The 26,722-nt window shown below is 50.2% G+C and overlaps 1 protein-coding gene across 4 annotated transcripts in view; it reads right to left on the reverse strand.

Annotated features, from left to right (window-relative positions):
- The window catches only part of NF2 (NF2, moesin-ezrin-radixin like (MERLIN) tumor suppressor), a 103,348-nt gene that overhangs the window by 3,598 nt on the left and 73,028 nt on the right, over window positions 1-26,722 (reverse strand). For 2 of the 4 annotated variants that reach the window (XM_028711256.2, XM_028711255.2), the window contains exons 15-16: window positions 24,233-24,392; window positions 18,522-18,567 (exon numbers count right to left, since the gene is read on the reverse strand). In XM_028711256.2, coding sequence (XP_028567089.1) covers window positions 18,532-18,567; window positions 24,233-24,392 — 196 coding nt within the window. In that variant the 3' untranslated portion in view covers window positions 18,522-18,531. The remainder of the gene's footprint in view (window positions 1-18,521; window positions 18,568-24,232; window positions 24,393-26,722) is intronic. The other 2 variants (XM_028711254.2, XM_028711253.2) reach the window with 1 other exon arrangement.

Consider the following 26,722-nt stretch of genomic DNA (forward strand, 5'->3'; position numbering starts at 1 on the left):
TCTGTAATCACAAGGAGCGGAGAGACAATGGCAAGTGGAGAGTGACCTCGACAGAGCGTTGAGTGCTATTCAAGAGGACTCTGATCTTTCCAAGTGTATTTTGCCCCTCTGGATTTCTCTCTCTCTCTCTCTCTCTCTCTCTCTCTCTCTGCTCGGCTCATCTCACCGTCTAAAGGAAAAATGAGTCACCCACAAATGGATCCCGGGGTTTGTGTGGGCACAGAAATATGTATGATAATGGAGAGGGGTGTGTGACAAGAGAGGCTTCCACAGAGGGTGGAGGGATTTAACAGGAATGCCAGGAGCTCCAAATGACAAATATTCTCTTAGGAAGACAGGCATCTGTCCCTTTGCAGGCCAGGCTATTTGTCCACCTGAGGCCAGAATTGTCTACTTTTGAGTGCCAATGGCTCTGAAGGGTCTAGTAGAAGCGATCTTTCCCATTACCTGCAAACCTGATCTTTTTTCTTTTCTTTTTTAAGCTGGAGGTGTCTGGGCCTGAACCTGGGGCCTTACTGTCAGGGACCGTGCTGAGGAGGGCTGCACTGAGGAAGAATTGTGGGAGCCACCCCCTTCCCCTGATTCCTGAATCTTCCCAGGAGCAGGAGGACAGTATAGGTTTGGAACAGTGGTTTGCAGAGGGGCATAGTTCAGAAGGCAGAAGCTGGGAAATACTGGATGGGGAACAGCTAGCAGAAGAAACATTAGAAGAGAAAGAGTTAACAGATTCACAGTCTCTGGAAAGCATTCACACACACACCCCTTCCCCAAAGACATAGAGAGCTCAGAAAGTTTCGAACATAGCAGAATAAACCTGTTACTGTTTAAAACCTCGCTTGCAAACCTGGGCTCATTCTGAGCTTTACCCCTCCCCAACCTTCTCCCTGCAACTGTTGGCTACTTGTGTATCCTCTTCCTTCACGATTTCCCCTTTCTTCCATTTCTTATACATGCCTTTATTAAATCTCAGCTCATCTGTAAGCTCCTTACGCAGCCACATAGGTTTCTTTAGAAGCCTCCCGCTTTTCTTTCTTGTTGGAATTGTCAGCATTTGTGCCTTCGGTATTTCACCTTTAAGAAACTCACATCCATCTTGGACTCCCTTCTCTTTAAGCATTTCTGACCATGAGAACTCACCTAGCAGTTCCTTAAGCTTTTTGAAATCAGCCTTCAAAAAGTGCAGAGTGCATGCCTGGCTACACCCAGCTTTCCCTTGCCTCTGTAGCATGAAACCCAAGAGGACATGATCACCGCCTTCCAAGATTCCCAGTACTTTTAGCTTGTCTTTCTGCCTTCTGAGAAATGAAATAGTCAGCAAGGCAATGGAGGAGCTTGTTGGACTTTACATTCTTAGCAGAGTTTGAGTTCCAACAGATACCAGGGTAGTTGAAGTCTCCCATGACTGCTATAACTCTCCTTTTTGAATGTTTGGTAATCTGCTCCAGTAATTTGGTAATCTGCATTCAAGTATTCCATCCCGCTTGGAGGACTATAGCAGGAAGGTCACAGCTGTTTCCCTCTCCTACAGTTTTTACTCATATACTCTCAATCTGCCTTCCATACTCCCAAGTTATGAATCTCTTCCCAAGTTTACAAATCCTTTACATATAATGCTACTCCTTCCCCCTTCTTGTTTGGTTTATTCCTTTTGAATAGGTTATACCTCCAATTTCTACATTCCAGTCATGAATCTCATTCCACCAGGTTTCAGTAATGTCTATTAGACCGTATTTGTCAACCTAAGAGCTCAACTTTATCTTGCTCGTTTCCCATACTCTGTGCATTAGTATAGAGACAACTGAGTCATTCCCTGCTACCTTCTTCTCGTTTCTTGCCCTTTAGCAGGTTTCTGTAGCACTGCCTCAGTTTCCTGTGCATCAATGTAGCTATTATCCCCAGTACCAGGTGTTCCCCATCTGTAATATCGTCTCCCTCCCCATCAGGATTTAGTCATATCACTCCGCACCTATTATGCTGGGTGCCTGTTTGCTTCTGGGAAATGGCTTGGGACTCAAATACCTGAAGGATCGCCTCTTCCTATATCAACCTCTAAAGTGAGGTTAGTTATCCTAAGTGCAGTTAGTTATCCACCACCAGCAAAAAGAGCCTTCTCTTTGGTAGCCCCAAACATTTGGAACGGCCTTCCCAAAGGTGTATAGTTAACACTGACTTTACACTCACTTCTGCCAAGGTGTTTTTAAAGTGGGTTACTTCAGTTAGTTCATATGGGTTTAAAATTGTCTCATTTTTTCTGTTTCATTTTGGCGACATGTTTAAGTTTACTCATGCATATTGCATATCACTGTTGCATACACAGAGGGTTGAAGGGCAGCCTAGAAATGTTTTAATAAAATAATAAACAAGCAAGCAAACAAACAAAGGAGCACAGGAAGCTGTCTTATACCATGCCAGATGATCAGACCATCTAGTTCAGTAATGTCTACACTGACTGGCAGCAGCCCTCTAGGATTTCAGACATAGTTCTCTCCCAGTCCTACCTAGAGATGGCAGGGATTGAACCTGGGTCCTTCTCCACGCAGAGCAGAAGCCCTGCCATTGAGCCACGGCCCTTCTCCTTAACAATTAGTAATAATAATTAGAAAAACAATAATCACCCATTTAAACCAGTAGTTTAAGTTGCTTTTTACCAAGCCGCAACACATTGCGGTTGTAAATTTCCACAAGTGAAACATGCACAAGCTATCTTGATGGCAAGTGTCACGGCTTCACCGGGAAGACTCTGGCAATCCGTTTCGCAAGAGCGCCGTGGAATTCTCTTAAGACACCCCCCGGCTTCCTCTTCAGAGATCTATAGCTCCGAGATGCACAGGCAGAAGCGGGTGACAGCTAAACTGCTTTGGCTTCTCTCATGTAAACACCCTTCTCCAGATCCCTTCAGGGCAGAGGACAAAGCCAGCAGTCCCTTCAACAGGAAAGAGAGACCATGTTTGTGTGAATCTTATTGCAATACTGCAGGAAGGCGACTGTGAAAGGAACCCACCGCAGACCTTATGAGATAATTGCCGTATTTGATTACTACCTCCTTAATCGGCATCCTAGGACACATCATGCCTCCCAGATTATCAAACGAGGTGCGGCGCATCTAAAAGGTGCTTAGCTAATTGGGAACATTATTTCCGGCAGACACAAAGCCGTGAGCGGCTCCAGTCAAAGGGTCGGGCGTTTTGCTGAGAAACAGCCTCTTACAGGAAGCGTTGAGTGCACCGTAACTCACGCTTGCCGGCTTCCCTGGCTGCTACTCCTACACATGCCGGCCTCAAATGCCTTTTGCACACCAGTTCCTTGGCCTGACAGCCGATCATGCGGCTCGGCACGGGTTCTGGCAACTTGGGTTTTAAAGGATCTGTTGGCAAGCAACGGGGAGGACTAAACAACACCAAGCTCAACGGCATGACCGGGTATAGATTAGGCAGCTTCCTTTGCAACTACTTTTTGCTGGGGGCGGGGGGGGGGGCTGGATTGAAGAAGAGACTACTGCAGAGGCTTAATGCCCTCTGCTGGAATGTATCCAGCGGCTGCCTCCGATGTCAGCGAACGGCTGCCTAGTGTCTGCTCTGCCTATGCACACTTTCTTAGATAACAAGCGCAGACAATCCTGGCCACTTCTGGTACCAGCCTGATCATAGCTGTCAACTTTTCCCTTTTCTTGCGAGGAATCTTATTCGGAATAAGGGAATTTCCCTTAACAAAAGGGAAACGTTGGCAGCTGTGAGTCTGGTGCTAACTAGGAAGAGGACAGAGCAGAACCTCCCCTCGGTTTGGTGGCAGCCTGTAAGTGGATGGAGGTCATGGAATTACAGAATCATAGAAGCGTAGAGTCATTCTAGTCCAACCCCCTGCAAAGCAGGAAAAACAGCTAAAAATCACTAAGAAACGGCCAGCCATCCTTTTTTGAAGCACCTCCAATGAAATGGAGCCCACCACCTTCTGAGGGAGCCTGTTCTGCTGTCAAACAGCTCTTGCCATCAGAAAGTTTAGTCAGAATCTCCTTTATTGCCATTTGAATCCATTGGTTCGGATCCTGCCCTCTGGAGCAGCAGATAACAAGCTTGCTCCACCTTCCATGGGACAGCCCTTTGTATGAAGCACGCAATGGATTTGAAATGGATGGGATGGTTACAAATATAATTCCAGCATCAAGTAAACAAATCAAGACCATCTGAAAGTTAGCACAGGTGCTGGGTGTGTGAAATCAGGTGTATTTAAAGCCTTGCAAGAACTTCACCCTACTACATGACATGCAGAAGAAGAAAGGTTTACCTCAGTGTGGGAACGATATGGGAAACTGCGGCTGGCAGAGAACAAATTCTTTTAAAAACGTGTTGTATCTGTTCAAATACAAGCTGCCGCCAAATGCAGGCTGCATTCCTGAAACAAAACCTATGAAATCCCGGCTCCTTTACCTACCAGAACACCATTACAGGCCACACTCAGGTTTAAAGGCAAGTCAGAAAGTGTGGTCCCTATTCACACCAACATGGTTATAATAATAGCATTAGGAATCCAGCAACACTTGGAGGGCCACAGGCTAGTCCCCCCAATCGCAACATGAATGAACTATCAAGTCAAGATATAAATACAGTGGGACCTTTTAGAGTTTTAGAGCGTCTCGGAAGCCGAATGTTTCGGAACCCAAATGCCGAAAACCCGGAAGTAATTGCTTCCATTTTTGAATGCGCCTCGATTTCCGAGGCCCGTTTCTCAATTTCCACCACTGAAATTGCCAACAGCTCTTTGCGCCTCAGTTGTCAAGCATTTTGGAAGTTAAACGGTCTTCTGGAACGGATTACGTTCAACAACCGAGGTTCCACTGTACATGGGTCTGCAAGGTCAGGCCAATGGCCTACCTAGTCAAGCATCCTCTGCTCACAGCGGCCATCCAGACTGCTATTGCAGGAAGCCAGCAAGTGGGACCCGAGAGCAAGAGCCTTCTTCCCTCCTGCAGTTTCTAGCAACTGGTATTCAGAAGCACTGCTGCCTCCAAGTGCAGATGTCTATTTCTAAATTGTGGGAAGGACAGGATTTTATCCAAGGAGATCCATCTGGGAGACCCCACAGAGCCGCGCCAAGTCTTATTTGCGCTGCCTCTGCCAGCCAAGGAGTGTGGGAGGACACCCGGCACCGTTAGGCAGAATCTCGCAAATTGGGGAGTTCCCCGCCAGACGCTGAAGGTCTGGCCCACATCTCTCCTCCACGGCTGCCTCCTCACATCCAATTAAAGCTAGCTGTGTGCATCCCTGCCCGCCGCCGGAGGAATTAAGTTTGCTCTTGGCTGAGCGGACGGACGCTTTCTGCCTCTGATCCTGCGGGGAACGGTGCACTGTCGAAAACAGCAGCTCCGCCAGAAAGCGGGGAGGGGGGGGGAGAGATGAAATGCTGGTGTGTGTCCCTGGCAGGGGCACACTCTTCCCAGCCTGTCCCCTCCCCTCCTGCTCTCCTGACATCAGTTGCTCAGGTGAATCTGCTCGGTCTCTGCCTGGCGTCTCATCACCTGTCAAGCCTGCCTGTTGCTTTTCTGACAGCCACCTTGCTTGCAGGGACGGCTGCTCTGGGGACGGCTGCTCACTGATGGTGCTTGGATGGAGAGTGGGCGGCCATGACAAAGGCTGACATGTCCAGCCCAGCGGAAAGGCGTTCCAAGCTCACAGGAGCCTCACCTGGTGTCCGCAAAATCGTGTTGGGGGACGTAGGGTGTCAAGACCCTGCAGGGGGACCAGAACGGCTACATCAGCGGGATGTGAGAACCAAGAGCTGATGGTGGTATAGTGGTTAGAGCGTCGGACTAGCCCCTGGGAGAGATCAGGGTTCAAATCCCCACTCGGCCATGCAGCACGCTGAGTGACCTTGGGCCAGTCACTGCCTCTCAGCCTAACCTGCCTCACAGGGTTGTTGTGCAGAGGAAGAGAACAAGGCATGCCCCCTTGAGCTCCTCGGACAGGAAAAGGTGAGCTACAAATGCAATAATGAAATATAAAATAGGAAGAGGGAACAACCTAGTTGACCCTGGTTGGGTTTCTGTTTTAAATCAGCATTTAAAACAGTTTTAAATCAGGGGCGCGAAAACTTTTTTCAGGCAGAGGGCCACATTTTCCTCCTGGGCAACCTTCCAGGGGCCGCATGCTGTTGGTGGGCAGGGCCAGGAGCAAAAGCGAGCAGAGATTCCAGCTTTGCCTTTGAGCAGCGGCAGCAGCAGACTCCAGGCTCTCAAATTTCAGCAGCAATGCTAAAATTTGGCACGCCCTACCCCACCTCTCATGTTCCAGGGGCTACAGCATTGTTGTGGCTCTCCCTGCAGCACGGCACCCATTGCGACCCCACCGGTCATGCTGCCCTTCAACCACCTCCGACGGCAGGCCAGTTTTTACACATTCTCTTCTCTCATCTAGCCATGCAGGAGGTGCAAGCAGACTTCAAGCTGGGCAGAGAGGCTCCCGGAGGGTGCCAAGCAGGGGGCTGCTGGGGACAGCCTTGAGGGTCAGATAAAGAGGCTCAGGGGGGTGGCGTATTCAGTCCCTGGGTTTGAGGTCCCCTCCTCTCCCCCGGTTTTTAAATGCAGAGGGCAATCCTGCAGCAAAACATCTTGCCCTGTTATTCTGGAAACTACCAATTTCACTCTTCCCTGCGTCGGGCTAATCAGTGGCAACGACTTGCACACCTCGGTGGCACAGAGCCTCCTACGCCGAAGCCTGCAGGGAGAAGGGCTGGCTCTGCAAAGGCCGCCTGTTTCCCATGCTTGCCGTTCTTTATCCAAAACAGCCTGGCGGTTACGAGAAGTAGATGCATGCCCCCCAACCAACCCCAGCCTCTGCTGCTTCTCTCTGAGCATCCCCCTTCTCAAGGAGACAAGATCAGACCCAAGCTTTTCCTCCTCCTCTGCTACTACAGGTGTCTCTGAATGTGTGGGCTGTTTTCTTCGACGCAGATGCAAGGCGGGGGGGGGGGGGAGCAAGCATGTGTGTGCCATCGCACGCAGCAAGATTTCGTGCAAGCCAAACCTGGGTGATTAAGAGCAAATTACATTTTTGTCACAGGGAGAAAATTGATTTTACAAGGCGCCATTGTGCGATCTGTCCCTCTTCCTGCAGGGAGGGAGGGGAGAGAGGAAGGAGAATAGGCTCTACAATGCGCTAACTGGGCGAATCAAAGAAAATATATATATGAAGGGGAGAGGGAGAGAAGAGGAAGGCAATCAAATAGCCAGAAGGAGAAAGGAGAAGAAGAAAAAAAAAGGGGGGGAATCTTCTTTGCTCCTTCTGCCTGGAGGCTGCTGTATCCCCCCAGGAGACCCGGGGCTTTTATTTGATTTGGAGGAACCAATAACTCCGTTGCAGTCAAGCTCATTTTGCACTAGCTAACCCAATAACTGCAGCCCCCCCCCCCTTTTGCTGGCTTGGCAAAAATTGCACAGAATTGAAATGAGACCACCAAATCCATTTAGGCCGTTTCCCCAATAAAACTGGAGGGGGGAGCAAGTGGGAGGAGGAGGAGAAACAGCCACGGCGTGGGGTTTACGGAAATGGGACTACTCCGAGTTAGGAGTCTGTTTCCACTTGAGAATCTCAGATGGGGCTTCCTGTGACTCCAGAGGAAGAATTAAGGAAGCGGAGTCTCCAGATCTACCTAGAGATGTGTGTGAGACAGAAAAGCCCCTTTGGAAAGGCAGATAAAAGAAGCCATTTCTTCAGTCCAAATCACTGAACTGTGGAACTCACTCATTAAACTGCGGAACTGGCTTCAAAAGAGGACCGGGCAAATTCATGGAGGAGAAAGCTATTGCTGTCTACGAGCCATGATGGCTATGCTCTGCCTTCACAGTTGGAGGCAGCAAGGCTTCCGAATGCCAGTCGCTGGAAACTTCAAAAGAGGAGAGTGCTGTTGTGATCAGGTCCCGCTTGGGAACTTCCCATTGGAGTATCGGGTTGGCCAGTGTAAGAACAGGATTCTAGATTGGATGTGCCATTGGCCTGATCCAGCAGAGCTCTTCTTGTGTTCTTAAGGGATTGATTTGAAACAGCATGTAGCCAAAGGGTTAACACACACGCTACTTACTACTCCAAATCCCCCCTCTCAAAACAGCTTTTCTCTAGAAACCAGGGTCTCATGGCACAGATTTGCATGCAACGTTTTGTTTCAGGCCCTTAAAAAGAATGCAAACAATATCTCATCCCTTTTTTTAAAAAAACCAACTATGCTGCCAACCTTGCCTTGTATTTCAGCAGCATAAAAAGTTTACAGCATCTCATTTACCTGTCACTGGCAAACGGCACAGAGGCTGCGTTTTGCAGAGACAAGGTCACCCTGGCATCTAAGCAATCTCCTTTTAACACCCCTAAACTTCTCAGGCCTCCCTCTCCCACCCTGCAAATGGGGGAATGGGGCACTGTGCCCCAAATCTCAGTCTGCTGTCCACCAGCCCCCACCTGCCTGCCTGCTTACTTTCTAGCAGCTTCCTCCTCCTTAGTCTCAGTGCAGCAGGAAGGAGGAGGACAGCAAAAGCTGAATTAGACTCTGTACGCGCTCCTGCTTACTCTGCATCTAGTGCGCTCTCGCCACTGGTTTGAGAACTGGTGTACACACAACGTTAGCCACACTCCATATCTATCCTGTCATTTCTTGGGAAATGCTGCCTTTTGATGAGTTTGACCCCAAAACAGCTCCGATCTGGGCTGAGAAGAAAAATGACCCAGTTATGTTTTAAGCTGGTGACGTTCCAACTCTATGATTCTATGATGCTACACCCGGTCTTAGTTGGCTCTGCCTGTCATTAGCTCTGGCTCCCTCTACTGTTGGTCTCCCTGCCTTCCGCCCTACCAGTCACACTGGGGACACCAGCAGTAAAGAAAGCAAGGCTTTATTACCTAAGCTTAGAAACATTATCTAGAGCTCAGCATCATGATGCAAAGGCAGAACACACTCATAAAACTCAGAAAATTTCCTGATAATGTAATGGAAGGGTGGCAATAAACGATAATATTTATTGCTACTCTTTCATTGCATTATAGGAACGCAGAATATAAGCATAGCACAGAGAAAGGCTGCAGTTCTATGCACGTTTAGTCTGAGAAATGAGTGGGACTTGCTCCTGAGTAAACATAGGCTGGAGCAAGCTGGAGGTGTCGTAGCCACTCCACAGAAAATTAGCTTTCATGAATCCATTTCCTTTCAGTTTATAATATACCCTTTGAAACAGAAACACAGCTTTTTTTCTGCATCTGAAAGAGTAATATTCTATACACATTTATTAAAAAGAAAGCCCTGCTTAATTCAATGGGGCAGGGCTGAAAGGGGGATTGTAGGCACTGTGACGCTAGACTATTGACAGGGGGACAGGCACATGTAGGGGGAGTGGGGAGGATAAGGATCTGGGCTGCCCATTAAATCCAGCGCTCTACCACAGTAATGACAATGTACCAACAGAACCTTTCTGAAAGGCTGAGTTTATGGAGGAGAATAGCTAGCTACTTAAGAGGACTGGTGGTTGGAGTGAGCCTTGGTGTGGGAAGGCATGGGCAAAGTGGATGGAGAAAGGTTTTTCTCCCTGAACTCTTGGATATCTAATGAAGCTGAAGGTTGGGAGATTCAGGACAGACAAAAGAAATAACTTCTTCATGAAATGCATAGCTAAGCTATAGAACTCGTTCCTGCAGGAAGCAGCGATGGCCATGAGATTGGGTGGCTTAACACTAAAAGGTAAAGGTAAAAGACCCCTGACAGTTAAGTCCAGTCGCAAACAACTCTGGAGTTGTGGCGCTCATCTCGCTTTACTGGCCAAGGGAGCCGACGTTTGTTCGAAGACAGTTTTTCTGGGTCATGTGGCCAGCATGACTAAGCCACTTCTGGCGAAACCAGAGCAGCGCATGGAAACACCGTTTACCTTCCCGCCGGAGCGGTACCTATTTATCTACTTGCACTTTGAGGTGCTTTCGAACTGCTAGGTTGGCAGGAGCTGGGACCGAGCAACGGGAGCTCACCCCGTCACGGGGATTCGAACCGCCGACCTTCTGATCGGCAAGCCCTAAGCTCAGTGGTTTAGACCACAGCGCCACCTGCTTAGCAATAGGACTGGACAAATTCATGAATAAGAGAGTCAGTGTACTAGCCGTGATGGCTCTGCTCATCAGGGACTGTGTTGAGGAGGACTGCACTCAAGAATAATGGTGGAAGCCACCCCCTCCCCCTGATCCTAATCCTGAATCTTCCCAGGAGCAGGAGGACAGTATAGATTTGGAACAGAGGTTTGCAGATGGGTATAGTTCAGAAGGCAGAAGCTGGGAAAGACTGGATGGGGAACAGCTAGAAGAAGAAACACTGGAAGAGAGGGGGTTAACAGATTCACAGTCTCTGGACAGCATTCACCACCACCCCCTCTTCAAAGACATGGAGAGCTCAGAAAGTGTTAGAACAGAAAACGCAGAGGGTACAAGCTCAGATTATAAAACATAGGAGTGACGTAGATTAATAGGGACGGGGGGTGACCCTTAATTGGGAGCACTGTCATTTCTAGGTAGACGTGTTCTTTTGTCTCTCACTATGATTATTAAAGAACCTAACTCGTAAGACGTTCCTTTCATTTGATCTTCTTATTTACTGCCACGGGGGAGGAAGCTGATTCCCCGAAGCCTGACACATGCTCAGCGGCAGGAATGCTTCTGAACACCAGTTCTTGGAGACCACAGGAGGGGACAGTGTTCATGTGCTTGGGTCCTGATTGTGGGCTTCCCAGAAAAGATATCTGGTGACCACTGTGAGAACAGGATGCTGGACTTTATGGGCCATTGGCCTGATCCAGCAGGCTCTTCTAATGTTCTTATGAAGGCATGCCAACTGCCTACTCTTTCCCAGAAAGGAGAGCTGGATCGCTCTGGTTCCCCTCTTTCCTGTTTTGCAGGCAAAACGCATGCCTTTTCTCTTGGGGGGGGGGGGGAAGAAAAACAAGTTTGAAGCTGCTCCAAAATCCTGCCTGCTCCTGTTGAGCGTTCGTCACAGATTCATCAGCCTGGCCTAAGAGGAAACCCTTGAAGTCCGAGGCACAGAGAGAATGAGGGACCCTCAAGAACGAAAACAAACCCCGTCTCCTACATTCTTCTGAAGTCTGAAGCAGCAGCCAGCCCCCCTGAAGTTCAGCCAGCTGGAATTAGCGAAGCCAGCGCACACGTGCAGAGGAAATCAGCTTCCTGAAGAGATGTCTGTGCTGCGCCCCCAGAGCTCATAAAAAGGGGATTAGCATGTTAACCACATAATTAAACATGAAAAATTCTGCAGGCTCCATCCAAGGTGGAGAGGGAAACTCGGGAGGTCGCAAACATGACCTTTGTTCCCATGCTGGGGCTTCATCACAGAGGGGCCTCTACCCAAATGTAAGATTCGGAACTTGGACATAGAATCACAGAATTGTAGAGTTGGAAGGGACCCCAAGGGTCATCTAGTCGAACCCCCTGAAATGCAGGGTCCTCCAGATGAAAGCGAAGGAGAGGCCATAGATCGAGGTGGAGCATCCGACCATGCTGCATGGATCTAAATCCAACAACAAGTCCAAGGGGGAACAGCTGTTTAGTGGCAGAGCAGCTGCCTGGAATGCAGAAGGTCCCAGATTTAACCCCAAGGTAGGGCAGCCTGAAACTCCAAAGAGCTGCTACCAGTCATTGTTGACCATACTGGTCTAGATGGGCCAATGGTTTGACTCGGTGTAGGGCAGCACCGTGTCCTTCCTTCCTCATTGTTGTTGTTATTTATTACATTTGTATGCCACCCTTTAGTGATGTATGGAAGTGAGAGCTGGACCATAAAGAAGACTGATTGCCGAAGAATTGATGCTTTTGAATTATGGTGCTGGAGGAGACTCTTGAGAGTCCCATGGACTGCAAGAAGATCTAACCTCTCCATTCTGAAGGAAATCAGCCCTGAGTGCTCACTGGAAGGACAGATCCTGAAGCTGAGGCTCCAATACTTTGGCCACCTCATGGGAAAAGAAGACTCCCTGGAAAAGACCCTGATGTTGGGAAAGATGGAGGGCACAAGGATAAGGGGACGACAGAGGACGAGATGGTTGGACAGTGTTCTCGAAGCTACCAGCATGAGTTTGACCAAACTGCGGGAGGCAGTGGAAGACAGGAGTGCCTGGCATGCTCTGGTCCATGGGGTCACGAAGAGTCGGACACGATTAAACGAGTAAACAACAACAACATACCACCCTTCATCCAAAGATCACAGGGTGGCTCACAACACAAAAATACAAAATGAGAACACAAAATGTATAATAAAAACAAAAGCAAACCATAAAAATCCCTCCCACAAAAACATTTTAAAAGGACACAGAATTTGCAGTATTGTCTAACTGCAGATCCAGAGGTCCTTGAAACAAAGCACCAATCAAACCCAGGAGCCAAACATTAAGCATTGTCACACTGCTTCTATCTGGAACCCCCTGAGTGTTATTCTGAGGGCTCCTTGCTGCCTCGAGGGCTGTTTTACAGCAGAAAGGAGAGATTTTTAATAAACAAATTCCCTAACCCCCTCTCAGGACCAGCTCTTGCGTCCCATTTAAATTATCTTTCCGTACCCACCTCTGCCAATAAAGCTTTGGTTTAGCACCTTCGGTCTGCAGCCTCCCAGTGGAAGGAAATCTAAGTATGTGGAAATGAATTTCCTTATATTCGTCCTCTGCTGCTGTCTGTCTGCTGTCTTCCCAAATGCTGTATAAAATTTTAAGTTGTCCATGGCACGAGGCAGGGATCTGTCTATTTCTCCTCCGAGAAAGGGCCGTAGTAGCTCAGTGGAAGAGCATCTGCCTTGCATGAACAACCCAGGTTCAATCCCCAGCAGCTCCAGGTAGGGCTGGGAGAGATTCCCTACCTGAAATCCTAACGAGCTGCTGCCAGTCCGTGTGGACAATACTGAGCTAGATGAATGAATGGTCTGATTCCAGAAAAGGCAGCTTCCTATGTTCCTATGCAACTCTATAACGTGTCCCAAAACTTGAAGGCCCTGTACAGTTGTACCTTGGTTTTCAAACAGCCTAGTTATTGAATGTTTTGGCTCCCAAATGATTGAAACCTGGAAGTGACTGTTTCGGTTTTTGAACGTTCTTTTGGAAGCTGAACATCTAACGGGGCTTCTGCAGCTTCTGATTGGCTGCAGGAGCTTCCTGCAGCCAATCTGAAGCCACGCTTTGCTTTTCAAATGCTATAGAAGTCGAACGGACCTCCGAAACGGATTCCGTTCGACTCCCAAGTTACGACTGTACTACTCAAACGTTTACTCAGAAGATTGAAAAGTATAAGATCAAGTTCTTGGCTCGTTTTCTGGATTTGTTTTTCCTAGCAAGATTAGCACGAGAGGAGGTTTGTTTGCTGTCTCAATGAACAGAGAACATACAAAGCGTAGTGCTTAATTCTAGTCAAGAGGTAAAGTCCATACTGTTCCTATAAAGATTCAAGCATCAAGGAGAAAGCCAGAAAATCCTAATGACCAAGATAACAGACTCGCATCTCTCCACAAAGGAGAGCTTCCAGCTTTGCAAACTCTCCCTCTGAGAACACATACAGAATCTGAAATATCGGGTCCTTGGCTAATGCTGCTCAATCACAGGCAACATAGAGATTGTGTAAGAAAGCTACAAATCAGAATGAAATTTAAAATGCTGCAGCAACATGCAGTAATTTTCAGCAAAACAAGAAGTGGAAATCCAGGCTATTGGGACTGGGAAACAGTAAATATCGAATAATAGAAAATGGCTCGAATGGACCTATTACTCCCAGCTCACCGATGGGGAAGTGGAAGTGTGAGCTGTGACCACAATGTAGGTTGTGTCAAAATCAGGACAAGTTTCAGGTCACAATTCTGCCATCAGGAAGAGGGAATGCCATGATTCAACACAAGTGAAGGGGAAAAGCCTAGGATGCAGCAAGTTGTACAAAATTCAGCTTCTGGGATTCTTGATTTTACAAAGCAAATTTCTACTTCTGAGGATTTGTTTGAGAGAGCAGAGGCAATGCCTGGTGAAACTGTGGAAGCCAGAAAAGGTTGTGGAATAAGATTTCTGGGAGTTGTGAGCTGAAGCTTCCCAGTGTTCTGTAGCTCCATAACACAGAGAAATTGGCGGAAGTGCAGAATAATTGCACAGGTTACAGAATTCGGAGGCTTTCAGCACCAAGTGCACCCAGCCTCACCCATGACTAATTCACAGGAGCACCCGAAATGAATGGCATTTCCTTTGGGAATTTTTGCAGAAGTCAGAAAGTGCTAACATGCATTTTTTAAAAGGAGAGCCCTAAATCCATAAATATTACAACTCTACACGGAAGCAAGCGATGCCTCTGGTGGTCCTCACAATTCACAGATTACTTGCCCAATCTCTCAGCGGTAAGATTCAGAGATCAGAGGTACTCTTTGGAAAAGGGACTGCTGGTTCCTTCAGTCAGCAGCACGAAGATAAAGAAATAGCTCCCGAAATATAAACGATTCCCACAAAACCAGAAGGCTGCAAAGAGTCATCTAGTTCAACCCTCTGCAAACTAGGATTAACAGTTGAAGATTACATGGCAAATAGCCATCCAACCTCTGTTTAAAAACCTCCAATGAAGGATCACAACCAGATGAAAACTGGAGAAACACCCCCAAAGAATCCACAAATCTTTGAGGGAGAAGACTCATCAAGCAGTTTCACAAGCAGATACTTGATCTGAGAGAGCCATTTCATAGAATCATAGAGTTGGAAGGGACCCAAGGATCATCTAGTCCAACCCCCTGAAATGCAGGAATCACAGCTGAAGATTCCATGACAAATAGCTATCCGACCTCTGCTTAAAAAACCTCCAGCAATGAGAGTCCAATACCTTCCAAGGTAGTCTGTTCCACTGTTGAATAGTTCTTACCATCAGAAAGTTCCTCCCACTGTTTAGTTGGAAATTCATTTGTCATTTGGATCCGTTGGTTCAGGTCCTACCTCTGGAGCAGCAGAAAACAAGCTTGCTCCATCTTCGGCATGACAGCGCTTCATATTACTAAGTTCCATGTGACATGCAATAGTACAGCTGTGCGAAATGGATCAGCTGCGACAGCCGCTCACACAAAGGTGCGGCTGCATGTCTCACCCCTTTTTGAGCGCCATTCCGAAAGTGGCTTGGTCTGGCACTGTTGGGAAATCAAACTCTGCAGCCTGGGCCTTGAGGGGAAAGTGAGTTTCGCAGGCAAAGTGACAGAGCAAAGCAGAGTGGGGAGGTACTCAAGGAGAGTGCGTTAGTTTAGGAAGTCAGGCAGTGAGAAAAAGACTACCCGAGATCTAACAGAAGGCAGAGGTTTAGCCAAAGTCAACGCAGGCTCCAAAGGGTTTGACGCCACCATTTGCCCCACTGAGGACATGCTAGCCAGGAGTTCTAGATTGCCGAAGTAGCCTCATGTTGGCCTCAGTAACTTTTATGTTTGAAGAGCATGAAAGAAAATCCCCCCCCCCAAATGCTCATCTAAGATTTTGCATGTGCCAAAGACAAGATGCAATGGAGCGACAGGCCAGTTAAACCAGGTGTCATCATGGCAACCATTCATCCTTTGCTTCCTTGGGGCACAAAACCAGCATGAAACCTCCCCGCCGTGTTGCCCTAGGTATATACTTAGCTACAGGACCAGAAAGCTGCTTTTCAGCAAACAGACTAGCTGCAAAGCCATCTTTGGACCTACCAGGACTTGAAGCCACCAAAAATAAGAGCTCCAGGGAAGAGATGGCATCGGGGGAACAATATTATCGTTCTTTCTGCTCTTCCCTTTCAAGATTCAATTTAGGAAGTGGACAGGGGGAAGTTTTTATCCCCGTCTTGTAACTTGAGGACTGGTGGGTATCCAAAGAAGCTGGAGGTTGGAAGATCCGGGACAGAGAAAAGCAAGGACTTCTTCACGCAGCACATAGTTAATCTGGGGAACCTGCTCCCGCAGGAGGCAGTGATGAGGTAAAGGTAAAGGGACCCCTGACCATTAGGTCCAGTCGTGGCCGACTCTGGGGTTGCGGCGCTCATCTTGCTTTATTGGCCAAGGAAGCCGGCGTACAGCTTCTGGATCATGTGGCCAGCATGACTAAGCTGCTTCTCACGAACCAGAGCAGCACACGGAAACGCCGTTTACCTTCCCGCCGGACCAGTACCTATTTATCTACTTGCACTTTGACGGGCTTTCGAACTGCTAGGTTGGCAGGAGCTGGGACCAAGCAATGGGAGCTCACCCCGTTGTGGGGATTCGAACCGCTGACCTTCTGATCAGCAAGTCCTAGGCTCTGTGGTTTAACCCACAGTGTCACCTGCGTCCCTTACCATAAAAGAGGGTGAGGCATGGAGGAAAAGGCTATTGGCGACTATTAGCCACAATCGCTATGCTCACAATTGCTATGCCTCCACCGTTGGAGGGAGCAACCACTCAGTCCGTAGAGAATGACACTCTTAATCTCAAGAGTCATGGAGTCAAGTCCCATGATGGACAAAAGATTCCTGCGTTGCAAGGGGTTGGACTAGATGAGCCTTGGGGATCCCTTCCAGCTCTTATGATTCTACCAGCTGGCAGTAACCACAGGGCAGGGGCACTGCTCTTGTGCTCAGATCCTGCTTGCAGGTTTCTAACAGGCACTGTAAGAACAGGATCCAGGCGAGACGGGCCGCTGGCAGGCGCTTCAGATGTCCTTATGTAATGCTAGTGTGGCCAGTTAGCAGACTCTGAAAGCCCGCTCCCCCCCACACACACACACACAATTCCCCCACGGCCCATCTTGAAAGGTGCCAACGATGACAAGCCGTTCCAATTAAGGAACGTCCCGCAGGAACAGCCTGGGTGGCATTCCTGCCCTTCGCCGAGATCTGAACGGTTCTGCGGAGCAAACCGCGGGGGGCACGAAGAAGAGGTGCCAGAGCACCAGCCAATGAGGATGCTCGAGCGAAGGCTTCCAAAGACCAGGGAGCAGCTTTTGAAGTGCTCAACTCGAACGGGAGAGAGCAAAAGCGGCAGCTTCAAAAAAAGGTTTCAGAAAGATTTATTTTTCAGAAGTTAAAAAAGGAGGAGGGGGAATGAATCGGCTGCCAAGGGAAGGGGGTGATTAATGAGGGGCGGGGGCAGGAGATGAGGAACAGAGCCGATTCAACTTTGGACTTTCCCTGCGGGGTGGCGATTCTTTTCGTGGGACAGAGGGAGAGGTATCTTCCCCTCCCTTCCCCGTCACGCATGCAGCCTAAAATGAGGAGGCATCACTCCTGTTTTTGTGTAAGTGCTCCTTTGCCGTGGCTTTTTGAAGAGGAGGCGGAGAATTGGGAAAGGTCAAGCTTCTGAACGCAGAGGCTTCTGCAGGAAGCCAACCCTTCCATATTGTTGCTGTGATTTATTTGATAGTTCAGTTGGTAGAGAATGAGACTCTTCAACTCTGGGTCATGGGTTCGAGCCTCACGTTGGGATTCCTGCACTGCAGGCGCCTGGACTAGACGAGCCTTGTGGCCCCTTCCGACTCTGTAATTCTACGTTTTCTCATTACTGCTACCCTCCACCATAATGTCCCGGGACAGGTTAAAGCAATTTAGAAATACAATATGAAAAACAGTTTAAAGCATGTTAACAGCCATGGGTACAGGGTGGGTCTTAAAAATATACATCTCAAGCATCAAAGGTCAGGGTAAAGAGGGGCGTTTCTAGCCTACACATAATGAAAGTGCCAGGTTTGCTTCTGTGGCAAAGGGAATTCCACAGCTTAGGAGCCACCACAGAGAAGGCCCTCTCCTGATTCACCCACCCACTGAACTTCTGGGGACAGAGGAACTACCAAGAGGGCCCTCTCTGGCAATCTTAATACCCAAGAGGGTCTGTAGGGAAAGAGGCAGCCTTTTCAAACTTGGGGACTAAGTTGTTTAGGGATTTAAATGTGAGCACCTCTAACTGGTCCCAGAAATGAACTAGCAACCGTTAACATCTGCTGTTACCTGTGTGATGGTGGGAGAAAGATGCACAGCTGCGTTTCGGATATACGCTAAGTGAATAAATTTCCTAATGGAGTATTATTGATCTGTTGGGCTAAGTGAAGAAGCGCAGGTGGCAGGATAAGCCTTTGCCAACCTGCTGCCCTCCAGATGCTTTGGACTACAGCTCCCATCAGCCCCTGCCAGTGTGACCATGCTCCTTTAGCACCATATACCCGTGCTGACTAGGGGCTGATGGGAGTTGCGGTCCGAAAGATCTGGAGGGCCCCAGGCTGGCAAAGGCTGGACTGGTGGAATTGCACCAAAAGTGGGGGGATGCGGCAAAAAAGGAGAGGTCCCCTCCAGCATCGCACCCTCCGGGAGGAGGGGTACCATAAAGCTCCTGACCCGTTTGCCAGATCTCACCCTCACAAGGACTGTGCCGTGGGGTGACAAGCTCCAACAGCCCTGCCGGGTGTGGTGGAAGGCAGTGGATTTCCCACAAGCAAGCTCATGCAGGGGTTAGTAAGAGACAGCTGGCCATCCCATCACCGCACGCAAAGAAATCTTGGAATAACCTACTTGGAAGGTCTCAAATGCAGATAGGTCTTCTGCCCTGGGCTTGAGGCTAAACCGGCAAAATGAGAAACAAACACACAAAAGAAGAGGTCCTCTGTGAATTTGAGAGTGTCAACGTTCCCAGGTCGCGTCTTCCTCAAACAAAGTGTGAAAATTGGGTTGGCGGTTCTATAGCTCACAGGGCACTATCTCCTCTGGAAAGCGCTGTTGCCCAAGGCCCACTCAAAGTCCCATTTCAACGGGACTCGCACAGGAAAACATCGTGGGCGAGGATTGTATTCCATTTTCATTGGAGGGCAAGCCAAAATGCTACAGGCAAGCCCGGCAGTTGGATAGTTTTAGCACAGCAGCACTTAAACCCTCTGGAACTCCCTGCCTCTTGACATCAGGTAAGCGCCTTCACTGTACTCTTTGCAGCACCTGCTAAAAACGTTTTTGTTTAGACAGGCCTACCCAGACATGTAGGACGTCGGTGTATGTTTTAATCTGTTTTTAATTTATTGCTGATTTTGTCTTTTGACTGCTTTGAATAGTTGTTTTCGCTGAAAATGTCACTCTTTTATTCTTTGTAAACCGCTTTGAGGGTTTGCTTGGGGTTTTTTGCGATAAAGCGGTACAGTGGTACTCCGCAAGACGAATGCCTCGCAAGACGGAAAACCCGCAAGACGAAAGGGTTTTCTGTTTCGGAGGCGCTTCGCAAGACGAATTTCCCTATGGGCTTGCTTCGCAAGACGAAAGCCCATAGGGAAATCTCCGGGGACCTGTTTTAAATTGCTGGCGGTCGGGAGCAAAGACTTTTGCCCCCCGCCGGCCTTCAGAAGAGGTCCTGGACCTCTTCTGAAGGCCGGCGGGGGGCAAAAGTCTTTGCTCCCCCCCGCCTGCCTTCCCGGGACAGCGGAGACTTCTCCGCTGCCCCGGGCGATCTTAAAATGCTGGCGGGCGGGAGCGAAGCGTTCGCTGCCGACCCCCAGCATTTTAAAATCTCCCCGGGACAGCAGAGAAGTCCCGCCCCGCTCGGGATGGCGGCGCAGAGCTGTCTGCCGTCCCGGGATCAGCGCAGCTCTGCGCGGCCATCGGGAGACGGGGGCGAAGCCCGCCCCGCTCCAGATGGCCGCGCAAAGCTGCCTGCAGTCGCGGGACGGCAGGCAGATCTGCGCCACCATCCCGAGCGGGGTGCTAAGTCCGGCCCCGCTCGGGATGGCGGCGCAGAGCTGTCTGCCGTCCCGGGATCAGCGCAGCTCTGCGCGGCCATCGGGAGACGGGGGCGAAGCCCGCCCCGCTCCAGATGGCCGCGCAAAGCTGCCTGCAGTCGCGGGACTGCAGGCAGATCTGCGCCACCATCCCGAGCGGGGTGCTAAGTCCCGCCCCGCTCGGGATGGCGGCGCAGAGCTGTCTGCCGTCCCGGAATCAGCGCAGCTCTGCGCGGCCATCGGGAGACGGGGGCGAAGCCCGCCCCGCTCCAGATGGCTGCGCAAAGCTGCCTGCAGTCGCGGGACTGCAGGCAGATCTGCGCCACCATCCCGAGCGGGGTGCTAAGTCCGGCCCCGCTCGGGATGGCGGCGCAGAGCTGTCTGCCGTCCCGGGATCAGCGCAGCTCTGCGCGGCCATCGGGAGACGGGGGCGAAGCCCGCCCCGCTCCAGATGGCCGCGCAAAGCTGCCTGCAGTCCCGGGACTGCAGGCACATCTGCGCCGCCATCCCAAGCGGGGCGCTAAGTCCCGCCCCGCTCTGGATGCCAGCGCAGAGCTGTCTGCCGTCCCGGGACTGCAGGCAGATCTGTGCCGCCATCCCGAGCGGGGCGCTAAGTCCCGCCCCGCTCTGGATGCCAGCGCAGAGCTGTCTGCCATCCCGGGACTGCAGGCAGATCTGTGCCGCCATCCCGAGCGGGGCGCTAAGTCCTGCCCCGCTCTGGATGCCAGCGCAGAGCTGTCTGCCGTCCCGGGACTGCAGGCAGATCTGTGCCGCCATCCCGAGCGGGGCGCTAAGTCCCGCCCCGCTCTGGATGGCGGTGCAGATCTGCCTGCCGTCCCGGGATCAGCGCAGCTCTGCGCGGCCATCGGGAGACGGGGGCGAAGCCCGCCCCGCTCCAGATGGCCGCGCAAAGCTGCCTGCAGTCCCGGGACTGCAGGCACATCTGCGCCGCCATCCCAAGCGGGGCGCTAAGTCCCGCCCCGCTCTGGATGCCAGCGCAGAGCTGTCTGCCGTCCCGGGACTGCAGGCAGATCTGTGCCGCCATCCCGAGCGGGGCGCTAAGTCCCGCCCCGCTCTGGATGCCAGCGCAGAGCTGTCTGCCATCCCGGGACTGCAGGCAGATCTGTGCCGCCATCCCGAGCGGGGCGCTAAGTCCTGCCCCGCTCTGGATGCCAGCGCAGAGCTGTCTGCCGTCCCGGGACTGCAGGCAGATCTGTGCCGCCATCCCGAGCGGGGCGCTAAGTCCCGCCCCGCTCTGGATGGCGGTGCAGATCTGCCTGCCGTCCCGGGATCAGCGAAGCGTTCGCTGCCGACCCCCAGCATTTTAAAATCTCCCCGTGTCCCGGTGAGATTTTAAAATGCTGGGGGTCGGCAGCGAAGCCCTTGTTCCCCCCCAGCCCCCCCCCCAGCCTTCAGAAGCCCTTGTTCCCCCCCCCCCCCCAGCCTTCAGAAGAGGTCGGGGGAGAGACTGTCCCCGGACCTGGTCTGAAGGCGGTTTCCCTTGGAACGCATTAATTGATTTTCAATGCATTCCTATGGGAAACCGTGCATCGCAAGACGAAAAACTCGCAAGAAGAAAAAACTTGCGGAACGAATTAATTTCGTCTTGCGAGGCACCACTGTATATACATTTTAATGAAAGAAATGAACTATGGGCCAGGAGAGTGTTCACCTGTCGCAGAAGTGGGCATCAACCTCTATTAATCTATTGATCTTTCCTTCTATCTATTTAAATTGCAATGTAGGTCAGCACAAGATCTGTTCTGAAGCTGTCCCTTGCAGGCAGCAAGGAAAAAGGGTGCAGTGTATGATTTCAGTAGGCACCGGAAGAAGCCTCGGACTGGTTTTGTTGGTGCACCAGGATAACGGCAGTCACCCTGCGACCTTGACCCTCCCTCTCCCCCTCCTGGGAAGCAGCATTAATGCCGCAGCGCGGAGATCAGGGGTGCACGGGTGCCCCTCCCTGCCCATCCCACTTCAGTCCATCCCGAAATGACAAGCTGCCCTTCCTAAAATCATATTTTCTACATATTAATGATATAAGAGCCTCCTTTGCATCTGGACATATAGAGTTAAAAAGAAAAAGAAAACAGAAATGGGTCCCATGTCCTGGGCTGAGGTTAAAAGGAGGGTCCTGGGTCGAAATATGTTGACGGTACTGTCACGAGCCAATATGATGCCGTGGTTAGAGTGGCAGGCTAGGAGCTGGGAGAGACCAGGGTTCGAATCCCCCGCTCAGCCATGAAGCTTGCTGGGTGACCTTGGGGGCCAGTCTCTGCCTCTCTCAGCCTGACCTACCTCACAGGGGCTGTTGTGGGGATTAGAGGAGGAATGGGAGAACCATGTCTGCCACCTTGAGCTCCTTAGAGGTGAAAGGGAGGAAAAGGTGGGACACAAATGAAACAAATGAATACATAAAGTAACAAAATCCGAGTAGGAAATAAATCAAAATAAAACAAAGCAGAGATAAGATGAAGCAATTCGAGACCCACAGCTCAGGTTTCTTGTCTACAATGATCCTCCCTCCATCTACCAAGGGATTTTTTTAATAGAAAGCTTGTTATCTTTGGCTTAAAGGGGAGATTCCTTGCTGAGAAAGTCTCCTGGGATTCCGAAAAGATATTCAAGGCAATCCAAAGATTTCCCTCTTCTCAGCAAATATTTCAACATTGCTGAATCCCGCAACGATGGGAGAAGAATGATTTCGAAACAGCAGGTCAACCAGGCAGAGAGCTGAGCCAATTATTCCTCTTGTAACCAAACGAGGCACACAAAGGGAAGCACGGACAGTCAACTGACTTTTCACCTTTTTTTTTTTTTTTTTTTTGCTTGCTGAGATCAGCAATATGGAAAATGAGGCTCTGAAATGATGCCTAAGTAGAACCTCTCCATCCAGGAGCAATATGCCGCTGAATACCAACTGCTGGGCTGCAATGGCAGAAAAAAGATCCTGGTTTTATGCAACTGGCCAGCCACAGAAGTGGACCATGTGGGCCTCTGTGGGGGAATTTAACACAGCCCTTGTGAAATGTATTGCCTTTCCCCTCTCTCACTCCAAGACTTTTTCCCTGCCACAACTCTACGTGTTATGAAATGAAGGAGATCTCCAGCCCCATACTGTGCCCCCCTGCTCTTGGAAGCCCTATAAGAACCTGTTGCAGGAGAGGGACTGTGAGCAACATCGGTGGGGCAGGCGGTTTCTAGGACCAAGGTGAAACTGTAAAGCTCCTCTGTTATTTTTTTGCTATTGGACACTGTGTCTTGGTGCTGTTTCAATAGGGGTTGGACGCTGACCAGTGGCAGTACCTTTTCGGTGGTGGCTCCCCGGTTATGGAACGCCCCCTTTAGTCAGGTGCACCTGTCTCCTTTATTATTAAATTTCTGGTAGAATTGGAAGACGTTCCTTCCCCCGCCCCCGCCCGAAAGCATTAGGTGGCTGAGAAACACTGGCTGGGAGTTGTGCTACAGCAACACCTGGAAGGCCAAAGGTTCCCCCGGTCTACTCGGGGTCTCTAAGGAAATTACCAGTTCTTTTTTTCTAAAAAAATGTTTAGGGGTACTCTCATTTTCCTACTCATATTGAAATACCGCCCTGCAATGAGGCCAAACTTAGATTCACAAAATGTTTAGAGGTATGCGTACCCCTGCGTCCCCTCCAGAAAAAAAGCACTGGAAATTACGAAACGCAAGAGACACTTTTACAGCCACCGTGCAATGCTGGTTCCACGTTTGTAAGCCACTGAGCATTTTAGCATTGCAGCATGGACACTTCGAAACTCCCTGCCTGTTGAGATCAGGCAGCTTCAATGTGCCCTTTTTGACACCTGCTGGAAGCATTTTGATTTAGGCAAAGGCTACTCAGATACATAGAATCTTGAACTGCGTTTGCATCTGCTTTTTAGCTTACTGTTGATTTCAGCTATTACTGTTTTTCAACGTTTTCAACAGCCATTTTTAACTGTTTTTTTCTACTGACAATGTCAATGTCTTGTTCTTTTTGCGCTAATCCCGAAGCTTGGGGTGTGTGGAGCTCAGCGCGCCCCAAGCTTCTGGGTGCCAGCAAGCTCTCCGCTAGCCCTGGGAGAGCCGCACAGCTCTCCTACGGCTAGCGGAGCGCTGCGCTAATCCCGAAGCTTGGGGCGTGTGGAGTTCAGCGCTCCCCAAGCTTCTGGGTGCAGGCAAGCTCTCCGCTAGCCCTGGGAGAGCTGGGTCTCCCACGGCTAGCGGATAGCTTCCTGAAACCTGGAGAGCGAGAGGGGTCGGTGCGCACCGACCCCCCTCGCTCTCCAGGCTTCAGCGAAAGCCTGCATTTGCCCCATAGGACGCACACACATTTCCCCTTCATTTTTGGAGGGGAAAAAGTACGTCCTATAGGGCGAAAAATACGGTAAATAAAGGCGCTCTCCAAAGCACGGCACAAGGTCTCTCTCTCTCTCCCTGCATGACATGTCCTGAATTGAGCTCGGCCGCATTTTCACGCACCAAGAAGTCCCGTTTTTTATGCAGTGGCGTGGCCTACGATACCTTCTTGATGGTGTTGTGCTTGCTGCTGCCCCGCTCGTTGTTCTCGCTGTGCAAGATGTCCATCGCCGTCTCCCTCTCCTTCAGCTTCAGAGCCTCGATCTCCGTCTTCAGCTCGTTCAGCTGCTCCTGGAGGTGCTTGCTTTTCTCCATGTACTCCACCCTGAGCAACGACACACACAGACACACAGAGTGCCTGCCGTTAGCTGTGAAACCAAACAATTTTTGCAGATGCAGCTAAAATAGATAGGCTTCTCATTTAATTATCCCTGAAGCGCTGCCTGGAGGATGAAACCGATGACATTGCTTTGAAATGCACCAAAAAGCTTTGCTAAAGCAGAGGTGGGTTGTTGTTTTTTCGTTTTTTCTTTCCCACCATCCTCACAAAGCTGCAGGTCTGGAACAGGTGACTGAATGTCATCTGGACCAGCCTACCAGCCTGGTAGTCAGATAAGCAATTCACAAGTTGCAAATCACAGAATTGGAAGGGACCTAGGGAGCCATCTAGTCCAACCCCTGGAATGCAGGAACCACAGCTAAATCCTGAGCCACGGAACTACCTTTTCTACTCCAGAATAGACAGAGGTGTGCCGACATGCCCACAATATGACACCGCTCAGCTGTCTTTGGGCATCACCTCCACTGCGTTAAGTAATATGATGAAGAGCAACCCGCAAAGTTGTCACGGCCTCAGAGCAAGATTTGTCAGAGGCAGAGTTCTCCGGGAACTGCAGCTCCAGGGAGGAGAAGAATCCATGCTTAGGTCCGCACTGCACCAAAGCCTGCATCCCTTCCACAGAACCTCAAGCAGACACCACTGTCGCCAGACTCTGATGGCTGGTCCAGAGACTCCTCAGGGGATCAAGAGAGTCCCATGGTGCTGGGATAGTCCAGTCAGTAGAGCACAAGACTCTTAATCTCAGGCAATGGGTTTGACTCCCACGTTGGATAAAAGATCCCTGCATTGAAGGTGGTAGTAGTAGTAGTAGTAGTAGTAATAATAATAATAATAATAATAATAATAATAATAATAATAATAATAATTATTTATACCCCTCCATCTGGCTGGGTTTCCCCAGCCACTCTGGGCGGCTTCCAACAAAATATTAAAATACGATAACATATTAAACATTAAAAGCTTCCCTAAACAGGGCTGCCTTCAGATGTCTTCTAAAAGTCTGGTAGTTGTTGTTCTCTTTGACATCTGGTGGGAGGGCATTCCACAGGGCGGGTGCCACTACCGAAAAGGCCCTCTGCCTGGTTCCCTGTAACTTGGATTCTCGCAGTAAGAGAACCACCAGAAGGCCCTCGGCACTGAACCTCAGTGTCCGGGCAGAACGATGGGGTTTTAAAGGTCAGTTTAGGGCTTTAAAGGTCAGCACCAACACCTTGAATTGTGCTCGGAAACGTACTGGGAGCCAGTGTAGGTCTTTCAAGACCGGTGTTATATGGTCTCAGAGGCCGCTCCCAGTCACCAGTCTAGCTGTCATATTCTGGATTAGTTGTAGTTTCCGGGTCACCTTTAAAAGTAGCCAGATGACCCCCATGGTGCCTTCCAACTCTACAGTGCTATGATTCTAATGTGAGATTTCCCACACATTGAAACCCCATTGCTTGGAAGAAAACAAAGGGGGCAGAAGAAAGTACTGCTGGCCAGTTAACTGACCAGGACACAGTGGCAGGGCTTCCAGATAATTAAAACACTGCTATAAAACTCAGCTCCAGGCCTTTGCTGAGACAACTTGGATGTTTGGTATCAATGGAGGGGTTGCTGTCCATGGTCCTGAACCCAAACTTTGACTGGTCTCCAGAGTGCTGACTTCGCCTTGCCTTGGAATCCTGCCTGCCTGGGGCACCAGGAACTGCAAACCTCCACTAAATCAGGACATTACCCTTCCTTGGTACATGGGAAAAATCTGAGATGCTTGCAGTGCCCAAGTTGAGAAAGCTTAGGAGACTGGGGAGAATTTCGAGGGCCAGTCAGAGAGGCTTAGATGGCCACGTTTGGCCCCCCCAGGGCTGAGGTTTGCCATCTCTGCCCTAGAGAGTCGGTGTAGATCAGGGATGAGGAACCTTTCTGGCCCAGCAAGTCAGATCACTATCTCCCCCCCCCCCCCACTGGACAACTTTGGCGGGTAGATGGGGCCAACCGATTGTCAATCATCTGACATCATGATGACATCAGGTGACTGAGAAATGGGCAGTCCCACCCGCTGGTACAAGTTGAGGGTGAGAGGAGGGGTCTGCTTCACCAGCACGTTTGCTGCAGGGTATGCACTAGCAGAACAGTACCCAGAAGGACTGAACCCTGCGCCCACCAGTTGATGAATGGAAGGTTCAGTCCTGCTGGTTGCACCTTTCCAGTGGGGTACAAACTGATGAAGCAGTACCCGGTAGGACTGAATCCAGCCCCCAACAGCTGACATCATCCAGTGACATCAGCTGGTGAACCCTCCTGGTGGGCCACGATTGGTCCACAGGCCCCACATCATG

This window comes from Podarcis muralis, chromosome 16 (genome assembly GCF_964188315.1).
Source record: "Podarcis muralis chromosome 16, rPodMur119.hap1.1, whole genome shotgun sequence".
Taxonomy (NCBI): Eukaryota; Metazoa; Chordata; class Lepidosauria; order Squamata; family Lacertidae; genus Podarcis; species Podarcis muralis.